This window comes from Leptosomus discolor, chromosome 6 (assembly GCF_034619465.1).
Source record: "Leptosomus discolor isolate bLepDis1 chromosome 6, bLepDis1.hap2, whole genome shotgun sequence".
In the NCBI taxonomy this organism is placed as follows: Eukaryota; Metazoa; Chordata; class Aves; order Leptosomiformes; family Leptosomidae; genus Leptosomus; species Leptosomus discolor.
This window is the reverse complement of record NC_141396.1, coordinates 54,246,694-54,265,691: the sequence shown is the minus strand read 5'-3', so window position 1 is coordinate 54,265,691 and position 18,998 is coordinate 54,246,694. Positions and strand designations below refer to the sequence as shown.

Genomic DNA, 18,998 nt, shown 5'->3' with positions numbered 1-18,998 from the left:
AAAGAAAATTCAAGACAGATAAATTGATTTTTTTTTTGATTTTTTTTTTTTTTTTTTTTGTCCCAGGAAGGCTCTATGTGTCTGTTTCTACTTTGTTCTTCTCCTGTCCACTGTACTTTATGCTGTGATTAAAAAGTAGCTCATAAATTAATGAAATGTCAATATTTCTTTTTTCACTTAGAAAGCTATTTCAGAATGATCTATTTACTGGAATATATTAAATAATCAACTTCCTGTGTTTTTTTTTAAACCTATTGAGCAGTGAACTTGTTTTTTTCCAGACTCAAGAAGTCCAGAAAGCTATGGATGAGGGAAGATTTGTTGAGGCTGTGAGGCTTCGTGGAAGGTATGGCTGATAACTTGTATCAATTTATTTACTCTAGGAAAGCTGGATTGCTTTGCTCTTCTGCTGTCACTTGACATTTTATTTTAAATAATTTAATATCCATATGTTTTTATGTATTTGAGAATTAACAGAGGAGATGGAAGAAGAGATGCTTAATTAGAATGATTGAAATTCTTATCTGCATAATAAACATGCAAAACAAAGAAAACTGTAGTTCAGTGCTGTGTCAAGACTAGTGACTGATACTAGGCTAACTAGTCACAAAGCAAAGAGCTGCTGTGTTATATGAGCTGACTGGTAACAGCCATGTGTTTATTCAAGATTTTGAGGCCAATCCCCTGAGCTTGTTTGTAAGTAGCTAGTAGTTTTCCAGCAGTAATGCTGGAGGGAGACATTCTGCACTCTTACGTGTCAACAGAGCCTTTTCCCCAATCTATGAAACTAGCTTGCCAGCTATATAGTTACATCACATTTTCTCACTGTTACCTTACAGGATTGAGTATTTTCCAGTGTTCTCTCATATCCAGTTTTTATCATGTTTTGCATTTGTAATACCTTTGGTGCTAATATTATATACACGTTTTTACAAGTTTCTGAATAATTCAAGTGTTTCTTTGAACTATGAGTTTAAAAAATTTACTATTTATCTTGTTTTTCTTACCTTATTTACTTACTTATGTAGGAGCTTTGAAAACAATCTTAACACCTACAAATTACTGTCACACAAAAAACCAGATGCCGAGCTTCCAAAGGTAAGGGGTTTTTCTGAGTGTGCAATGCATGTCTGCTTTTAACAAATACTGTTTTTCTTCTTCACTCCCCGTCATCCCACCATAATACTCTCTTCAAACCTATGCCATAGGATATTTTATAAAATTAGTTAAGTATTATAATGTCAGAAACACTTTATTCTAATAATAACTAACATCTTCTTAAAGTGAAATACCATTCTAACTGGAAATTTTCCTGCTAGACGGTTTCTTTCTGTCTCGGATATATGCCTGAGCCCAAGTGCTATAGTGTCTGGTCCTAATAGTTTCTGTTATGCCCTCTGTTCCTTAAAATGGAGAGAAGGAAAGGTGATGTAATCATGATTAAGAGTCTAAAAATCTCGGGATGAAGAAGGAAGATTAAATACAAAAGAATTCTAGCCCTTCATTTTGAAAGGGTAAAACTGCTGAAGAACAGGGTTAAGTCCAGGAATTCATGGAATAGTGAAAACAGACGCATCACGTTTACCTGATCTAGTAAGTCACTGTGTATAATACAGCAGTGGACATTTAGTTCTTCTTTTCTTTGAAGTTTGTAAGTTTTGTATAAGAGGAAATTTGGATTGATTAGTAAGCAGGCACAAAATGTTGTGTGCAAACAAATTTCGGACAGGGTTTTCTTGCTTTCATTAATGCTTTACTGAATAATTCTGGTTTTGACCGTGGTTGATGACTGTATCACCTCACTAGTTCCTTTTTTTTTAGTTATGATTCGTGACAATTTGTTACCTTATTTTCATGATTATGTTACTGGTACGTTTTTGAAGATTTTTTTTTTATTCCAATTTAATATTTGAGTAATGATTAATAGTATCTTCTCAATATTGCTAAGGAGAAAAATTGCATTGAAAATAGGAAAAGTTCATTTGAATAGTTGACATCTGTTCAGAAATTCTGCAGATAGCAAGTAACAATCACAACTAGCCATTTTAGTTGGGAAAAATTACTGTGTAATATGTCATGGAAGACTTCACGCAATAAAGGAAACGGTTACAAATGAAAAGTCATAGTAGAAGCTTTCAAGGAGACTAGAATCAAATAACTGTAGTTTAAATTATACTTTTACTTTTGCCTAAATATGGATGGGAATTAGAAAGTAGGTGAAATATGCATGTCACAGGAATTGAGGAGAAGGCTAAGCTGATCAGATCTCTAGACCCTGCTGAATGCTCTGCTTCAGCAGTGTTACTGCACGTGGATGTTGTTCTGCTGGTGTTTCCTTTACATTTTTCTACAATCCTTTGATTTTGCCAGAGCTAAAAAAGAAACCTCATATGTTCTGGTTTGGGTCTCTCTTTTGTCTACTTTTTTTTTTTTTAAATTGGAAGAGATTCCATGATCCTTACCTAACAACTGGTGCGTTTTTTTTTTATTTTGTGTACCCATTTTCCAGGATAAAGCTAATAACTTCTAGCTCTTTTGCAGTATCAAATTGTAACAATTCTGTCATGTCAATAGTTATAAACAACTTAAGGTCATCCAGCTGACCTAAAGCGTGATGAATTTTAGTGTATCAGGTCAAGCTGTCAAATTTTCTTGTATTTTGCTTGCATAGTTTCTGTCATTTAAATTTGTTTTGCTAAATTCGTGCAGAGTGGTTAAACTTTCCCAAAGATCAGGCCTGTAAAGTTTTAATTATTTACTTATATTTTGCTCTCAGGTTTCATTTCAAAGCTGTAAAAATAAAACAAAATTGATAAATTGTAGAGCCTGTAATGGATTATATTTTTATCTGTTGCAAATCAGCCCTTACTGATGTCAGTGAAACTGTACTGATTTATATTAGCTGACTTTCTTAATCAAAGACAGGGTAGATGTAGTTGTTTTATCTAGAGTACGATTGATAACAAAGCAGTATAAATGGGGACTAAATCATAGATATGGAATACACATTATATACAAAAATACTTACTATTTCATGTTGTGATTTAAATAGAACCTTCACTCCTATGTTGCCTGTGGTTTAAATTACAAACGTATATTTGCGATCTCAGACTTTTCCATTTGAGTAGATTGGCTGCTTACCTGGGATACACATGAAACTTGGGAAGACATTGTATAATAAGCACGATTACTGAGAGTCATTAGAATATGCTTTAAAAACTGCCAGTCTTAAAATATATGGTGTTGTGAAAGATGCTGAGTGCCTCTGGTGACTACTGTGTTGTCAGTTGCTCTAAAAAACCTGGCTGGTACTTAAAAGTTGTTGTTTGTTCCACTTTGCATGGTACTGATGATATACACCTAAGCGCTGTGATGCTAGAATCGTCAGTTCCTACTCTTTTCTTGGTTATTCTGGGTGTTTTTGCAAAAAATTATTCCTTGGGTAACATGAAACTGGTTGAATAACGCAGGGTTTTTTATATTTCCTGAACCTAGCTGAGCTAGAATATAAAAACCTGAATAACAACCTGCAAACCAAATGAAAATGTGATAAAGTCTTATTTAAAAACAAACTTTTTTTTTTTAAACTGTTTGTTTCTATGTGATACTCTGCAAATGGGAAAATTTGTACATACATGTATGTATCTTCTAATGAACTTTAAATTTTGGATGATTTTAGGGGCTTTGAAATTTCCTTTCCTGCATTCCAATATTTAGCAGCTGTGTATGATGGACAAATTAACCATGGTGTAGAAATTAAAGTCTCATTAAATATTATTTTTTTCTCCTGCAGACTAATTTTAATGTGGCAGTTTTAAATGTTGGTGCCCCTGCAGCTGGAATGAATGCTGCAGTGAGGGCTGCAGTGAGAGTGGGCATAACTGAAGGCCATAAAATGTTTGCTGTTATTGATGGATTTGAAGGTTTTGCTAGAGGGAAGGTCAGTATTACGTGTGTGCATTACATAGTAGTATGTATCCCATCCCCCCCACCACCTTTGTTTGTGTTCTTAGAAGGTGTGTTCTGTCATAATTCTTGTAGGAACAGATTCTGGAAGTTCTTTTATTTCGTAGAGATATATAAAACCCAAATTGTAACTGTATTTCTCAACAATTCAAGTCTGTATATTCACTTTTCTTAAGTGTTGCTAATCACATGTTGCAGAGCTACAAAATGAGCTCAGGTGATTCCTACCTTCAAATTTTGGTCGATGTTTAGCATATGGTAGGTTTTCCACAGAATAACAGAAGAATCGCTGCTTTTGTGTGAGGAGTTGTTGCATCTGTGTTCCTTTGCTATAAGAAACTTTGCAGTGGTACTTGTTGAGGGAGGAAGCTTTTTCCTAGCCCCCCAGGTGAGTTAGATTCTTCTGTTCCCCTGGTTTAAATGCTAAGCATCAATTGGTGTACCGAGGAGAAACTAGATCCAAGACTTAAGATTTCTACACGTAGCTGGAGCCAAAACTAACTTCAAAAATCTAGTTTTGGATTTTTGTGTTTCACATTCAGTAAGAGAGGATGTGAAAATAGGATCATGATATGAAACAAGGAAGCAGGGTTTCATCATGGTCTGGAGGAAGAAAAAAAAAAATAGACAGAATGGAAAAGGATTGGTAAGAATTCCATGAGAAGTTAAGCTCTTGATGCTGTTTTCTTTCTTTGCCAAGTTTGGTTTTGGTGCTGTCTGTGCCCAACGACTTGTTCCAACAGCTTTACATTAAGTAGTACCTGGTGTTTGCTGCATGTCAAGAGAAGTAATTGGATAATTACTTACCTGAATCTCCTTTTTAACTTTTATTCAAAGATAAAAGAAATCAGCTGGGGAGATGTTGGAGGCTGGACTGGTCAAGGAGGATCAATTCTTGGTACAAAACGGTAACATCAATATTTTGCCAATTGATACGATGAATTCTAGGTTTTTATGTAACCATTGTATGATTCCATGCTCGCTTCCTTCCACAGTATGGTTCAAGTCTCAATTTTTTTTTTTTATTATTTTTTTTAATCATTATGTTCCATCTTGGGTATCTTTGTAGTACTGTACCAGCTCTGAAGCGAGAATGAACATGGAAGTCAGAACCTTAAGTTAAGACTTTCCTGGGGTCCTTACACTTAAAAGGATTGCAAACTTGTAGTTTCTTTACAGTTGACATGATTCCTTACTGATTGTCAGGAAGAATTATTTGTATGGATAAATATGTAAAACAAAAATACTGCATTGCCTGTGCAGTTTATTGTTTTCAGCTTACTGATTAGTTCTTATTGCTGTGGAGTCTTAAATTGTTTTTATTTTTCTTTTGGTTTAATACTTTTTAGTACTCTTCCTGCAAAATATTTGGAGAAGATTGCTGACCAGATGCGCACTAACAACATTAACGCCCTTATGGTTATTGGTGGATTTGAGGTACACTGAAATGTCTTAACTATGTCTGAGTAGAGTAAAATTCCTAACAAAATTAATAGACCATTTTAAGTTTTACTCAATCTTCATGTAAAGTGCATTTGATTATAGCTATGTTTGATATACAACAAAAATAGTGGTTAGGATTGGAAGTATTATCGATCACTGATTCTGTAGAAAGTTGATATTCAAGATCGTGGCTAATGACTGCAAAACAGGATGTGCTAAAAGGATAAATAAGGTGAGATAGCATGATAGTATTTTTGTATTAAAAAAAGTAATTGATGACTTCAGTAGTGCAAGTTCCAGCCTATACTGTATCAATACTTAGAACGTACTTCCAGAAGTCTTTTACCTTTAGTAGTAATTGCACTGTGGTTCCTTATTTAAGCCACTCTTTCTCACATAGTGCATTTCAAAATCATTTAAAAATCTTTAGCTGGAGAAGTGTTTTCTTTTTTTTCTGTATTTCATGTTAATTTCATTTTACCAAAATAATAAATGTTTGAAATATTGATTCAGGAAAGTATTTTGCCAGCTCTTCTCAGAAAAGAATATGCACCTGTTAAGCACAGCACTAGTTCAGGAGTGTTAAGATTTTGAGTGATGAGTAACAGTACCTGAAGATTGGGGAACTAGATTGCTGTATATTTGTGTTGTGTAAGGCACTTTGTTATGTCTAAATTTTATATTCCCTTGAAAATGAATGTTCTATTTATTGTTTGTTTTCAAATGTATACCTGTTTTTAATGCTTTCTCTTTTTTTGTGTGTGTGTTAGATTTTAGTGGTCCTTAATGCTTTGACTTGCTGACATGTGCTGTGGTAGAAATGGCTCCCCCTGTGGCCCTTTCCATTTTGTCACTCCAACTCTGCCCTTACTTTATTCATCCTAATTTTTCACTCGATGCCTGTGCCCAACAGGCATACCTCGGACTTCTGGAATTGTCAGCTGCCCGAGAGAAATATGACGAATTCTGTGTTCCCATGGTTATGGTTCCTGCAACTGTATCCAACAATGTACCGGGTTCAGATTTCAGCATTGGTGCAGATACTGCTCTGAACACTATAACTGATGTAAGTCTATTCTGGTGTGTGCGCTTACTAACAAAGCAGTTCTGGTTAAAACTGACTAAATTGGCTAGAACTGGATATTTTTATAGACCAGAACTTTGGAAATGTAATCTGGAAAATTACAGTTACTTCATGTAGCTACATTCATGATACCTATTTAAAAACCAGAAGGTTTAGGATCCCAAATGCTTCCATTAGGTTTCCTCTGAAACTACAATGACCTGTAAATTTGTAAATTATGAAGTAAGTTGCCATGTATCTATTGTATATGGAAGAAAGTAGCTAAGACTTGATGATCACTTGATGCACTGTAGAGGAAAAAAAATCCCCGTTATATGTAGAGTATCAGTATACCTAGCTGTAGCAAACACTGAGTGAATGTTGTTCTTATTTGTGTACCATATTTATTCCTCTAATAGAGAATGTAGGATCCATATTTCTCTGATAATAAGAATTACATGTATCCTGCTAATAACAGATTTAACAAAAAGAGTTGAGGCATATTAAGAAGTGTTTTTTTTTTTTTTAAAAAATCAAAACTAGTAATACGATCTAAATTAAAAATGGATTGATTAATACTAAACTGAGTTGGACAGGAAGCATAGTCAAACACCATCTGAATGAAATTGTCAGGCATGCACATTTACAGTTCATCTAAATCACTTAAGAAGCATTAATCCATCACACCTAAGAAGAGAATTCTGTTTTTTCTGTATATTCTGACGTAATTTCGTCTCTGAAACAGTAGCAGTAATACTACACTTCCTTCAATTATTTTTTTTCTTGTCAGCGTAGTCTGCAGACACAACATACTGCAAATACAGTTTGTTTAAAACACAGCAAAGACCTAAGAAAGCATTTGTCTTCAAAATTGAATTTACATTTGCACTTACAAAGAAGAAACATAATTATTTCATAACTTAGTGAATTACAATGAATTACCATATTATATTACAAGTTCTACTTTCTGATTTTTATCTCCAGCCGTGTTGGACCTAGAATGTAGAATTTTTCACTGATGGTACATATTGAGCTATATTTTAAAAAGTGAAAAATAACAAGCATAGTCCTCATGTAATGCAGGAAAAGAATTATAGGTTGCTTTTGAAAATTAAATGTCAGTTCTTCTATCACTTAGATGTATTTGAACATTTTAATCATGATATTATTTCAGAAATTTGAAGGATTCCTCAAATGCTGTCAACTTCAAAAGCACTAACATAATGTTCACCTCGGTTTTGGGGTTTTTTTTTTTGTTTTTTTGTTTTTTTTTTTACTGTGCCAACTTAAATATTTTTATCTTCAGCAAAATAAACCCTTCAGTTAGGAAATTTCAGTTTCCTGAACTATTGCCTTGAACAAGATTGTAAGCTAACTAAAAATCTATCTTGAATGTATTCTTTGTAGACAACTTAGGTTATAAATGTTGATGTTGTTTCCAGTTCTGGTAAATAAAAATATCTCTCCAAAATGATTGATCACAAATTAAGGTGAGTAAAATGATTGTGCATAACACCTACTTTTCTTCTTTTCTTCTCTTCATAAGCTTTGTTTACCTAACTGAATTCTTTTTGTAGGTTATTTCATGTAGAGGGGATATATCGTAGTCAGTCGGCCTCTCTCTCCTTGTTGCTGTGTTTTGCTTTATATTCAGGTTTCTAGATATCATTTGCCTTCATTAGATAATAAAATGTCAGTATCTCCATATTTTCAGTGCACTAATTGAAAACTTCTCAAAATTATATTTTTACTAATAGCTTCTGTCTTGTTTTTGTATTTTATTTTGCCTAGATTTTTTTTCTGAAATAACTATGAAATGTCCTGGCTTTGCAAGATTTAGATCCAATACAATGGAAAATAAAATTTCATCCTTTTTTGGGGAAGGAGCAGACTTTGGTTTTGGGGAAACATTTCTGCTTGGTATCTTTTCAGTTTTCTGCTCTGATTGTTTGAACATGATTCACTAAAACTGATAATGAAAAATGTATCCTTTCATTCCTGTGTCGTATGTTCAGATCAGGTTCAATAGCGATGATGCCCCATTACGTGTGACTAGGCTCCGTGCAAGTCATACAATTGACTGTGGTAAACGAAAGTAGCAGATGGGCACGAATGTCCGTTATATCTATCTCGTTTATAGCATTTTTGTTCCTAATGCATCATAGTTTTCAACAACAAATGCATCGTAGTTTTCAGTGCTCTCAGATCAGTACTTCTTACGAACACCAAAATGTCATCGCACTTAGTTTGTCTGTGGTACTGTTCTTCCTTCTATCTTCTTGACAGCTTTTAGTGAGGTAAGTACACTTCTGCTGGGGAAGGAGGCCTTGTTAGTGTTTGGCAGTACAGGACCCTTGTTCAATGTTAGGTTGTTTGAAACTTGTCAAGGCATGTAAATGGTACCTTGAGACATTTGCAGATAAATGTGTTAAGACGCTGCATTTAAAAGCAAAAAAGGAAAAAGGAGACTAACAGACACATAACTTCTGAATGAGTGGTTAGGCAAGAGTGTGCTTTTCCCTAAGTCAAATATAGTGGATGTTACGTTTCTCAATAATTAGAATTTAGATTGTGTAACAGATTCTGTGGCCCTCTTGAAATGTTCCATCTTTGCGTTTTTGTTTTAAAATATAGGCTTGTGATCCGTTGAATTGCAAAATTTGCTTTGTCTGATAAACTTATGATATTCTGTATTTTTCACTTTAGTTTTCATGTTAGTGAGAACAATTGTCAGTGAAAACTCCTCCAATATAAAACACATGGGGATAGCTGGATGTTTCTGCACCTGAAAAGGGTATACTTAAGACTCATATATCCAGATATGCAAAATAATTTGTTTAGGGTTGCAGGATAAGAACATGAACTTTGAGTTGTCTGTGAAAAAGAAGTATCAGTAAAATAACTACTATAATAAAAATACCTGTATTCTCAACTTCATGTTGCTAATCCAGTGAAATGAATAGAATGTTATTTCAGATAGCAGACCTCTGGAATGTGAAAACAAAGAAGTGTGAGGTTTTTTGCCTACGTAAACATGAGTGATAGAAACTTCTTTTAAAATGAAAGTTGGATTACTTAGAATTGATCAAAAAGAAGCAGCAATACATTTTGCAGGTGGAACTAAAAGGCAGAAACTTATTCTGTGATTAAGGAGAATGAATAAAAAGTTAGACTCTTTCAGCTACAGAACATGGAAAGAGAGTGGAAAAGATGAAAAATTAATTTGAAAACAGTTCTGCCTAATGGGCTTGAGGAAACTGATGGAAAGAGGAATGAAGCAGAACAAGGTATGGAAGAATACTCATTTGATTTAGGAGATGTAAAAGTACATGGGGAAACGAAAAGAAAATGGTGTCAGCTAGAGATGGAGAAAAATAGAACCTGAAAAAGGAAGAGGCTAAAACTTGCTGATATGTTTCTTTGAGAGTCTTTTCCTTTCATCAAAGGGAAGAGGGTACAGGTTCATCATTTGGTTTTGTGAGAAAGAGAGGAGCAAATAGCCGCTGAGGAGCAAAGCTGCAGGCAGGTTGCCTTAATGCAGTCTCCATGCATTTCCCTTGAAAAACAGACTCCTGTACCCTCCCAGTGCTAGTACTGGCGTATGTGGCTCCACGTTAATCTCAACTAGGAAACTGAAAATCAGCCTGGCCAAGCTAGCTAAGCAATTAAATTTCCATCCACTTCAGTCCTAGCAACAGCTGGATGTGGAGCTAGGGCAGTAAATCCATCCCTTACAATGGCCATTTGCATTTAGATCAACGTAAAGTCAGCAAGCAGTCTTTGCTTGACTGCATGTATTTTTATAGAGCACCCCTGGTTATGGCAATACAAGTACAATAAAAGGGCATGAAATTATTAAACAACTTTATTGACATAGCGCAATATCCCTCTATGATCTTACTGTAGTACTTATTTTAAAATAAGTAGTTGTAAAACAGTTGTTAAAACGACCAATCGCTTGTTTACCCTTTATCATTATTAAGTGACCCCTTATTGAAAGCATTTTCATATTTTACCGCAGTGATGCAAAGATGTTGCATATAATTGTGTAATGCTCATGCTTTTGGTGAAGGTACAGTCTTTGGATATGTTTGCTCAAATCACTTGCATCAAATAAAATGGCAATATTTAATGCAAGTAAAACATATCTTAACTGCATCTTAACATGTCATAAATGCAGACTAACCAATTGTGTTAGTTATTGCTCTAAATCTCCCTTCAACTTGTTTTCCCAAAAGTCTCAATATAAAACTTTTTAGAGAAACAGATGTTTTGCAGAACTCCAGGAAGCCATGTGGTTTTACCAAACCACTGTGACTCAGTGTACATCTTTTTTTCAGTGGAAATAAAAATTCAAAGCAGTCTGACTGAGCGGAGTTGGGCTAGGCAATTACTGGAATTTTCTCAGTGAAGTGTTGTCCACTTGAGAGAAAAAAAAAAGGGGGGGGGGGGGCGGAGGGCAGGAAACCCACACTTGTTGCTCCTCTGGCTATACTGCCTCCCAGAGCTACAGGTCTGAAAGTGCAATCTTCTAGACAGTGTTTCAGACTTAAACTGGAAATGCATCCTAGCACTGAGCTTAATTGATAGTTGCATTTACGAAATACATGAGTAGAGGTAGACTTTAGAAAGTCAGTTTGCACTTAAGCACCTACCGCCATATGTCCTGTCCTCCAACTGAGCAGGATCTGCTCCATCTAGGACGAAAACCTAGAGCAGAACTCTTACAGGTGAATTTTTTCCCATCATTTTCTCCTGAGTTATTGCTTAAACCAGTCACTATATAGATATTTGTGGAGATAGCTTGATAGCTATCTACATTTGATCTGCAAGAGTTTGCTTCTCTGAACTTTGAGAAATTGAAAAGATGAGACTTCTGTGAACATCAGTCCTTTCTGGGAGAAAGTTAAGAAAAACGTAGCGTACGATGTAATAAGCCTCTCTTGTGGAGGGTCATTACATAGACAGTTTCAAAAATTGCCACACATCATGAGAGATGCCAATTAGTTTAGATTAGGTAGAATTGGAATAATGTAACTAAAAAATATGTTTACTGACTTAAACCAGCTGCAAAATCTTAACCTTTAAGCATTACTTTGCCATCTATTAGGAACCCTAATCCTTTTCACATAATTTATTTCATAGTGTTTGGAATCTTCCCAAGGACCTACAGCTGCTTTTCAAAGAATCCTTGAACTATACATGCAAACTTTATTAACTCATCGATGTGCACATGTTCCGAGATTTTTCTGGGCTTATGTCCAGTCTGTGTCCATAGAGGCAGATGTGTGACATCATTGATAGAATCTTGGAAGGTGTAGGCAAAACTTTTTTCCCTTTTTCTTGGTGGAAATAGATGTGTGTCTTGACTTTATAGGATAACATAGTTTTTTAAGAAGCAGCTTCTTTAAGCATCTCCTTCAAGTTGTAGGTGTTCTACTAGTTAACTTTCTAAACTCCTTAACATGTATCAGACTTTGTTCTTTAAGTGGTTTCTTGTGGAATGATTTCCAGTCTACCTTTATGCTGTCTTTTTCTGCCCAGCTGCTTCAGACCTCTATACTGTGCACACTTCACGTTCACTCTGTATTAACTTGCACTAATCTTCTGCGTTTCTTCAAAGAGCATTGTGCCAATGCAACCCCAGTGCACTGTTGTGGTATGTACAGGAGATAAATATATATATATATATATCTTCCCCCCCTCAATAATCTCACCAATTGTGTTTACTTGGGCCGATGGACAGCCAAATTTACCGTCACGTGCAAGGAGTCATTAGCAGAGCAATCCAAAGACAAGGAATGTATCACTCATACTTGTACCACTGCTTCAGGCCTATGAAAGTTGTCTGCAGCTACACGAGGCACGTTCCCGCTTTGAGGAGTTTTGCGTACCTATCTGTGTGTTGCCTGCTACTATTAGCAACAATGTGCCAGGCACAGACTTTAGCATTGGTGCTGACACTGCCTTGAATGCTATTGTGGAGGTAAGACTACATATGTTTTAAAAGTTAAGACAATAAAATGTATAAGATGAGGATACCTAAAGACCTTGAAATGTCTAGTTCTCTAAAATAATTCAGTTACTGTATTTTTTATGGTTGATAGTTAAGTTTTTCCAAAACTGATTAAAGATTAACCTTATAAAAATTAATTATGTTAGATGTTTAACTTCTGGGGACTCTTTTGCTATCCAAGACTGCTGCATTAGTGCTTAGGGCATTTGCTTTTACTGAAAATAAAATATTCTGCTTGCATTGATTTTGTTTTTTATCTTAAGTGAAAGAAGAAAGCACATGTTTTATAAATAAATGCCACATTTATTGCAGGGTCTAGTGGCTGAGCTAGTGCAGTAGAGCATTTTAAGTACATGGTTAACACTAAACACTTGAATAATCCCATAGACTGCATTAGGCTTAACATATATTAAGTGCATATAAATACATGCATAGTATAAGCAGTTAAGTCTGTCACTGATGCTAACTGAACAGTGTGAGGCCAGAACTTGCTATGAACGAGTCTTCTATTTCAGTCAGAACAATCAGTTTTCTAGTTTGTCTGCCATAGCTTTTCCCTTGGGTACAACTGCTGTATGAACTCTTTTAAGTTCTTTACTGTCCTGTGGAGTCTGCTGGAGCCACAGCAAAGGGAACTGAGTTGAGGTTTAATGCAAACAAGTGAGTAAACCTCTGAACAGCTCTGGATTTTGTCAAACCCCTCATTGTCAATCCATATAACTAATTATGAAGTAGTTGGCCAAGAAAGTCAGAATAGAAATCCAGGGGTTTAAGAAATGCAGGTGTGTGTTCTCGCTCTGTTACTTATTTATATAGAGTGCAAAAGCTCCAGCAGATAATTGACAGAGCTGTGTCAGAATACTTTATGGCCTGGTCTTCAGCAGATGCAGTACAGCATCTCTGAGGTGAAGATGACCTAAGATGTAGTGTGAGTAAATTGTAGCAGTGCGTTCATAGGCATGACACTGGTAGTTTTACCACTCCAGGAGCTGCTTCCCTCTTCCCTACTTCTCTAAATGTCAGGCAAAGTCTGCTAGTTATGAGTGATTCCACTTCTAATAGTGATGCACCTGTAAAAGTGAAAACACAAAAACACAATGAGGAGAAAATTGCTCACATATATTGCTGCTTCCTCTTATTTCACTGTTTTTATTATAATTTTATTTGCAATTTGTACAGCTTTCAGTAATGTTTTCAGTAAAAAATAAAATAAAAGTGGTTGTATCTGTTGAATTTCATTGTGGTTATAATTTTTAGTTTATGCTAAGAATAGAACACTGTTGATTTGCTGAAATTTTGGATATCAGATTTTTCATGAAACTGGCTCTGTTCCTATGAAAGCTCAACTAGCAATGGAATTCTGAAGAGTACTCCAAAAAGTACTCCACCGTGCTTTCATGTTTAAAACTTCTGAGACATGCAACAGGCGTTGGAGCTTTGGCCTTTTCAGCCCATGGAGTAGTATATGAATTAATGAGTCTTTAAAATCCCTCTGTGCCATTTTTGTATTTGGGTATTTGTGTCACAGTCATTCTGAGAGAGCAAGAGTATTAGAAAGTTTCTGCTGTGTCTCTTGTGCAGTAAAGGATAGAAATCCTTCTCAACAAATCTAATATAGGTCATTGCAAAAGCAGCTAATGATTTACATCCCCTCTTACAGTTTAGAGCTTCTCAAAAGGCAGAAAAATTCATTCCAATACCAGCAGCTGGAAAACTTTTAGAAAGCTTGGTGTTTAGGCCTCTCAAAATGAAGGAAATCTTCACATACATATTTTTCTTCAGTGTCTAAAGCCAAGATTTTTTTTAATAACATAAGGTAATCCATCCGGTCCCAGGCAGCTCTTTTGAAATGAGTTAAAATTGGTTCAGTGTTGCACCTGCCACTATTAAAGTAATGGGAATTTGAAGAAATTTGTTACTGTTTGCCATAAGCCACAAGTCAGTATTCTGCAAAAATTGTTTGAAACCGCATCTGGAAGGGGAAAGTACAGTGCTTGAGGATGTTGTAAAATCTGACAGGTGAAAGAACGTTTCATTTTCAAAAACTGATTGAAGTTCAGCGTAAGCTTTTGTGGTGTAGTTTGTTGTGGAGACACTTCCTGCTTAGGATTAACAGAAGGTCAGTCCATATTCTGAATAAATTCATATGAATTCTGCGCACGTGTATGTATGTATGCACATATGCAAATACATAAATATCTATAAGTGAAATTACATGTGTCTTTTGGTAGCTGGATCTAAATAACCACATACACTGGGTTTAGTCCTTCAGTGCATTAAACCTTACTATGTTAGAAGTTCTAGTTTTTTATTATTTTAAGTTTTCTCACTTATCTATTCATTATTTGTTCTGTGGTCTTTTAGGTGATTTTCAAAGACTGTGTTGCTCACAGCCTTGATTTCAGCCTGAAGTACTATTTTCAGTTAGCTGAAGGAAGGTTCTGGTTCTAAGTGTCTGTGAAACAAATACCTCAAGTATTACAGTGTCTGCTGTTACTGATTCAGAAAATCAGTAAGATGTGGGGATTTTTTACCGTTAGTGTGTAGTTCAGGTTTCAAGATGACAGACTTCCCAGTTACCTCTATTTCTTATTTTTACTGGACAGAACTGATGTAGGGGCAGTACATCAGTTTCACAAAATTCTTCATGTCACGAAGTGTGGTATAACCCGACCGTTTATTTTTAAGGCAAAGAAGGAAATATTTTTGTTTTTTACTTGCTTTTTGAAAGGAAGACACATTATCTGATGACTTTAAAATAGCTGTGAATGGTAGAACAATTCATTCCAGGAAGTGACTGTGTCAAACAGCTTCCTGAGAATTCTTAAAACCTGGAGATGCGTAGTAACCTAGTTCCTAGGTTTATGTATTTTCTTGAGTTTCTGTGTTTTGCCAAGTATCCTAGATCCTACCACACTGGAGATTTTCTCTTGTTATTTTCAAAGTCTGTTACGCAGCTTTAATAAATATTGGTATTAATTGGTGGCATGTAAGCAACAGATCCCTTGGTAAAGAATGTTCCTTATGCTGGTCAGGGTAAGGTGCAAGTGGAGATTGCAGTCTTTGTATTAATTGTCTATCTGTTAACAAAAAGAAAAATTAAAAAATGCTTGGTGCTCAAAAGAATGATACTTACGTGGATATCATTATTGGAAAGCAAACAATGGAGCAGTACATGCTCAGGACTTAATTTTAAGAAATTGTAACTGTAAGCATGGTTGGGAATGCAGTGAACTTTAAAATCAATGCTAAGAGGAAATAAACTCTTCAGTAATGAGTAGAGTTAAAGCAGAGAAGCTTATGCATACCAGAACTGATTAAAAAGCTGCTTTATATCTATTTGTAGCTCTGTTAGAAAATGATTACAACTTTTAATTCCGTGCACAAACCAAAATTCTTGTTTTAGTATTTGCAGGAAGCAAATATGTAAGAGTTGGTAGTAGCAAAACGTTTTGACTGTGTTTGATGTATGATTTATAAGTAGTACTTTATTTGGTAATTATTGTAGATAAATGGGTTATGCCATTTTGGAATTTTTAAAGATGTATTTTTTATAAATTCTCTTAACCATAAGCAATGCAGATTTGCATGACATATAACACCAGACTTTTTTTTTGTTTAAACTTACAATATCTTACCTTTCATTAGACGTGTGATCGCATCAAACAGTCAGCCAGCGGTACTAAGCGTCGTGTGTTCATCATTGAGACCATGGGTGGTTATTGTGGTTATCTGGCTAATATGGGGGCCCTTGCGGCAGGAGCTGATGCTGCTTATATCTTTGAAGAACAGTTTGATATTCGAGAGCTCCAGGTAAAGAGCTTTAGAAATGTTTTCCTCGTTTTTAAGTAGAACCTAAAATCCCTGTACATGTATAGCCAAATGTGTATATTTGAAGTAAATGGCTCGTGCAACGACAAAAAAATGTTTAGACTGTATCTAAAAGCTGTGCTTGTCAGTGGTGCTTTGATGTAATGCCAGTTCTTATGCCTTATTACATAGAGGAACATATGCCCAGTTATTCTTGGCATCAGGTTCAGTTAAAAGACAAAAGTATTGTATTAGTTATTAAACACTATTAGATTAATTGTTTCATTTTAATTCTTCTGACTGAAATTCAAATTACATGTAAATGAAGAGACCTGGGTAGTTTTAAAAGAAAAACCGTTACGATGTGGCCTCAGCTCACTGTGTTAAGGGCTATTCAGGTCAGGAACTGAGCAGTACACGAGGTGTATTAGATACTGACTTTGATGCCACCACTATGCAGAGCATGTTTGGAGACGTTACTAAAATAAAGATGTCAGGCTTTAAGGATTACAGGTGAGGGTGTAAGCTGAGACAGAACTTGTCTACTATGAGGATTTTACACTTGTGAGGGAGGTGGTGCTGGCTGTGGTCATGGACAGATACAAAGCTAAAGGCAGATGTGAAATGAAGCATAATTCCTCCCCACTCATTGCTTGGTGGTGTGTACTCTTCCTGTCACATATGGGAGTACCAGCACGGCAGTACAGCAATGTATCCATAACGGGACTGTCGCAAGGACTGGGAGTAAGGGCTAGCTATGATCTTTTGTGGCAATTGCTGTATTTTTATATATATTGAGGTTATCCAACTTGGTGCTGTACCAGTATAGCATACAAAAACCAACTTTGTATTGCTATTAAAATCAGTTGTTTGTGATATAGAGGAAGAAGTTACCTTTACCCCAAGATGAATAGCCATACCTGGATCTCCAAAAACCTGTTGATTATTTGAATTTGTACATAACGTTTTATGTGGAATACCTTACAGAAGTTCTCAGGACACTTACAGTTGTTTTAGAGTGCTGTATAGCTCATCAAAAATATTTTTGTTGTTTCTAGGCTAATGTGGAACACTTAACTGAAAAAATGAAAACCAGTATCCAGCGTGGTCTAGTGCTGAGGTAAGCAAATGTAGTTTTAACAAATGTCATCAGTGATGCTGAGCACTTCCAGCCAGGCAGGCTGTTTGGCCGCTTGCAAAGACTCTCCAAGTCTGTATTTCTTGATTATTCCTTTTGCATGAGATTTCTAGTAAAGCTGTTGCTTCAGAAGGCAATTCTGGGAGCTGTCTGGAAGCTCAAATCCAAACCTTCCTTCTTTCTATGTAAATGTATTTGCTTTATAATCTAATAATTTATGCTGTTTTCAGCCTATTTTCTCATCGACTTTGTCTTTTAGTGTAGATTCTTTCTTTACTAAAGATAGTGTGAAAACCTAGCATACATGTGCACACGTATGGTATGGCCTTTACTAGAAAAAGCCTACTTTTAGATTTTAGGAGATAACACCGAATAAAATACCTTGCAAAATATGTTGATTAGCATTATATGTTCTTAGGCAGCCTGAATCGGGCTGTAGCTTCTGTCTTTCTCGAACATTTAGTTTTTCAGTGTGCCAAATAGTGAAGGGCTGAAAAATGAATACCACAGCAGGTTGTGAGGATACCGTTGTATTTGTTCAGGTTCTACTCGTTACATGACTAGGGTGAAAAAACATCATAGATTGACAATATTGGTAAGGAACAGCATAAGGTACTATTCATTATCTGTGCTTTTATGAAGGTCAAAATGATGACATTGGGTATCGATGACTCTGTTTAATGCAGTTTCTCCTCTGCATAATGAACTTGTCAGACCTAAAATGGTATTTTTCACTTCTGTATTCAACAATGGATTCCAAGTGACCTGCCAGTGATATCAGTGTAGTAAAAGTAATGGAGACTTCAAAATTATGAGCATGTTACATGGAAGTGAACTTACATGATTAGATTAAAATATCCAAGCCATGATTATTGGTGTCAAGAAAATGGGACAGCGTTTGTCACTCGGTAGCTGTAAAGACATCCACTAGTTAATAGTAAATTCTCTGTGTCTGGCCTGAATTGTTACAGAAATGAGAACTGCAATGAGAACTACACAACTGACTTCATTTATCAGCTGTATTCTGAGGAAGGAAAAGGAGTGTTTGACTGTCGAAAAAATGTATTGGGCCACATGCAGCAGGTAAAAATGACCATAACATTACAGACAAGCTTAACTTCATGTGAACAAAGAGCATATGCTATTCCAGCGTTTCAAGCAAGCCTGACTCAGGATTAAAGAAGAGTGGATTTTTGTTTGTAGGTAGCTCAGAAGTTTTTGTTAGAATTACATTTTGTTGCTATTCCCCCTTAAAAATCTAGGAAGAAACCGCATTAGATTCTTAATGATTTTAATTTTTATTCCTCTCCTGTCTATATGAATAAACAATACTGTTTTTAATAGACAATCCAACTACCTTCTTATTATTGTAATACATCCCTAGAACACATTTATCTGCCCATCTGTAATGTATTTGGCTTCTGAGCGCTGGAAGAGAGGAGATTTCAAGTTGTATGTACATTCCCCTTACTCGTCTATTTTTAGATTATTCAATGCACTTTCTGCGTAAAATCTAGCAAAGTTTATTTTGAAGGTCAAGAGCAGCATCAGTCAAACTGCTT

General features: G+C 35.5%; 1 protein-coding gene across 3 annotated transcripts in view; it reads left to right on the top strand.

Moving 5' to 3' along the window:
* The window catches only part of PFKP (phosphofructokinase, platelet), a 45,600-nt gene that overhangs the window by 23,979 nt on the left and 2,623 nt on the right, over positions 1-18,998 (top strand). Inside the window, exons 11-20 of one of the 3 annotated variants that reach the window (XM_086466931.1) lie at positions 282-346; positions 1,029-1,098; positions 3,794-3,940; positions 4,804-4,874; positions 5,316-5,403; positions 6,323-6,475; positions 12,306-12,458; positions 16,137-16,301; positions 17,357-17,418; positions 18,408-18,519. In XM_086466931.1, the coding sequence (XP_086323057.1) occupies positions 282-346; positions 1,029-1,098; positions 3,794-3,940; positions 4,804-4,874; positions 5,316-5,403; positions 6,323-6,475; positions 12,306-12,458; positions 16,137-16,301; positions 17,357-17,418; positions 18,408-18,519 (1,086 nt within the window). The remainder of the gene's footprint in view (positions 1-281; positions 347-1,028; positions 1,099-3,793; positions 3,941-4,803; positions 4,875-5,315; positions 5,404-6,322; positions 6,476-12,305; positions 12,459-16,136; positions 16,302-17,356; positions 17,419-18,407; positions 18,520-18,998) is intronic. The other 2 variants (XM_086466932.1, XM_086466934.1) reach the window with 2 other exon arrangements.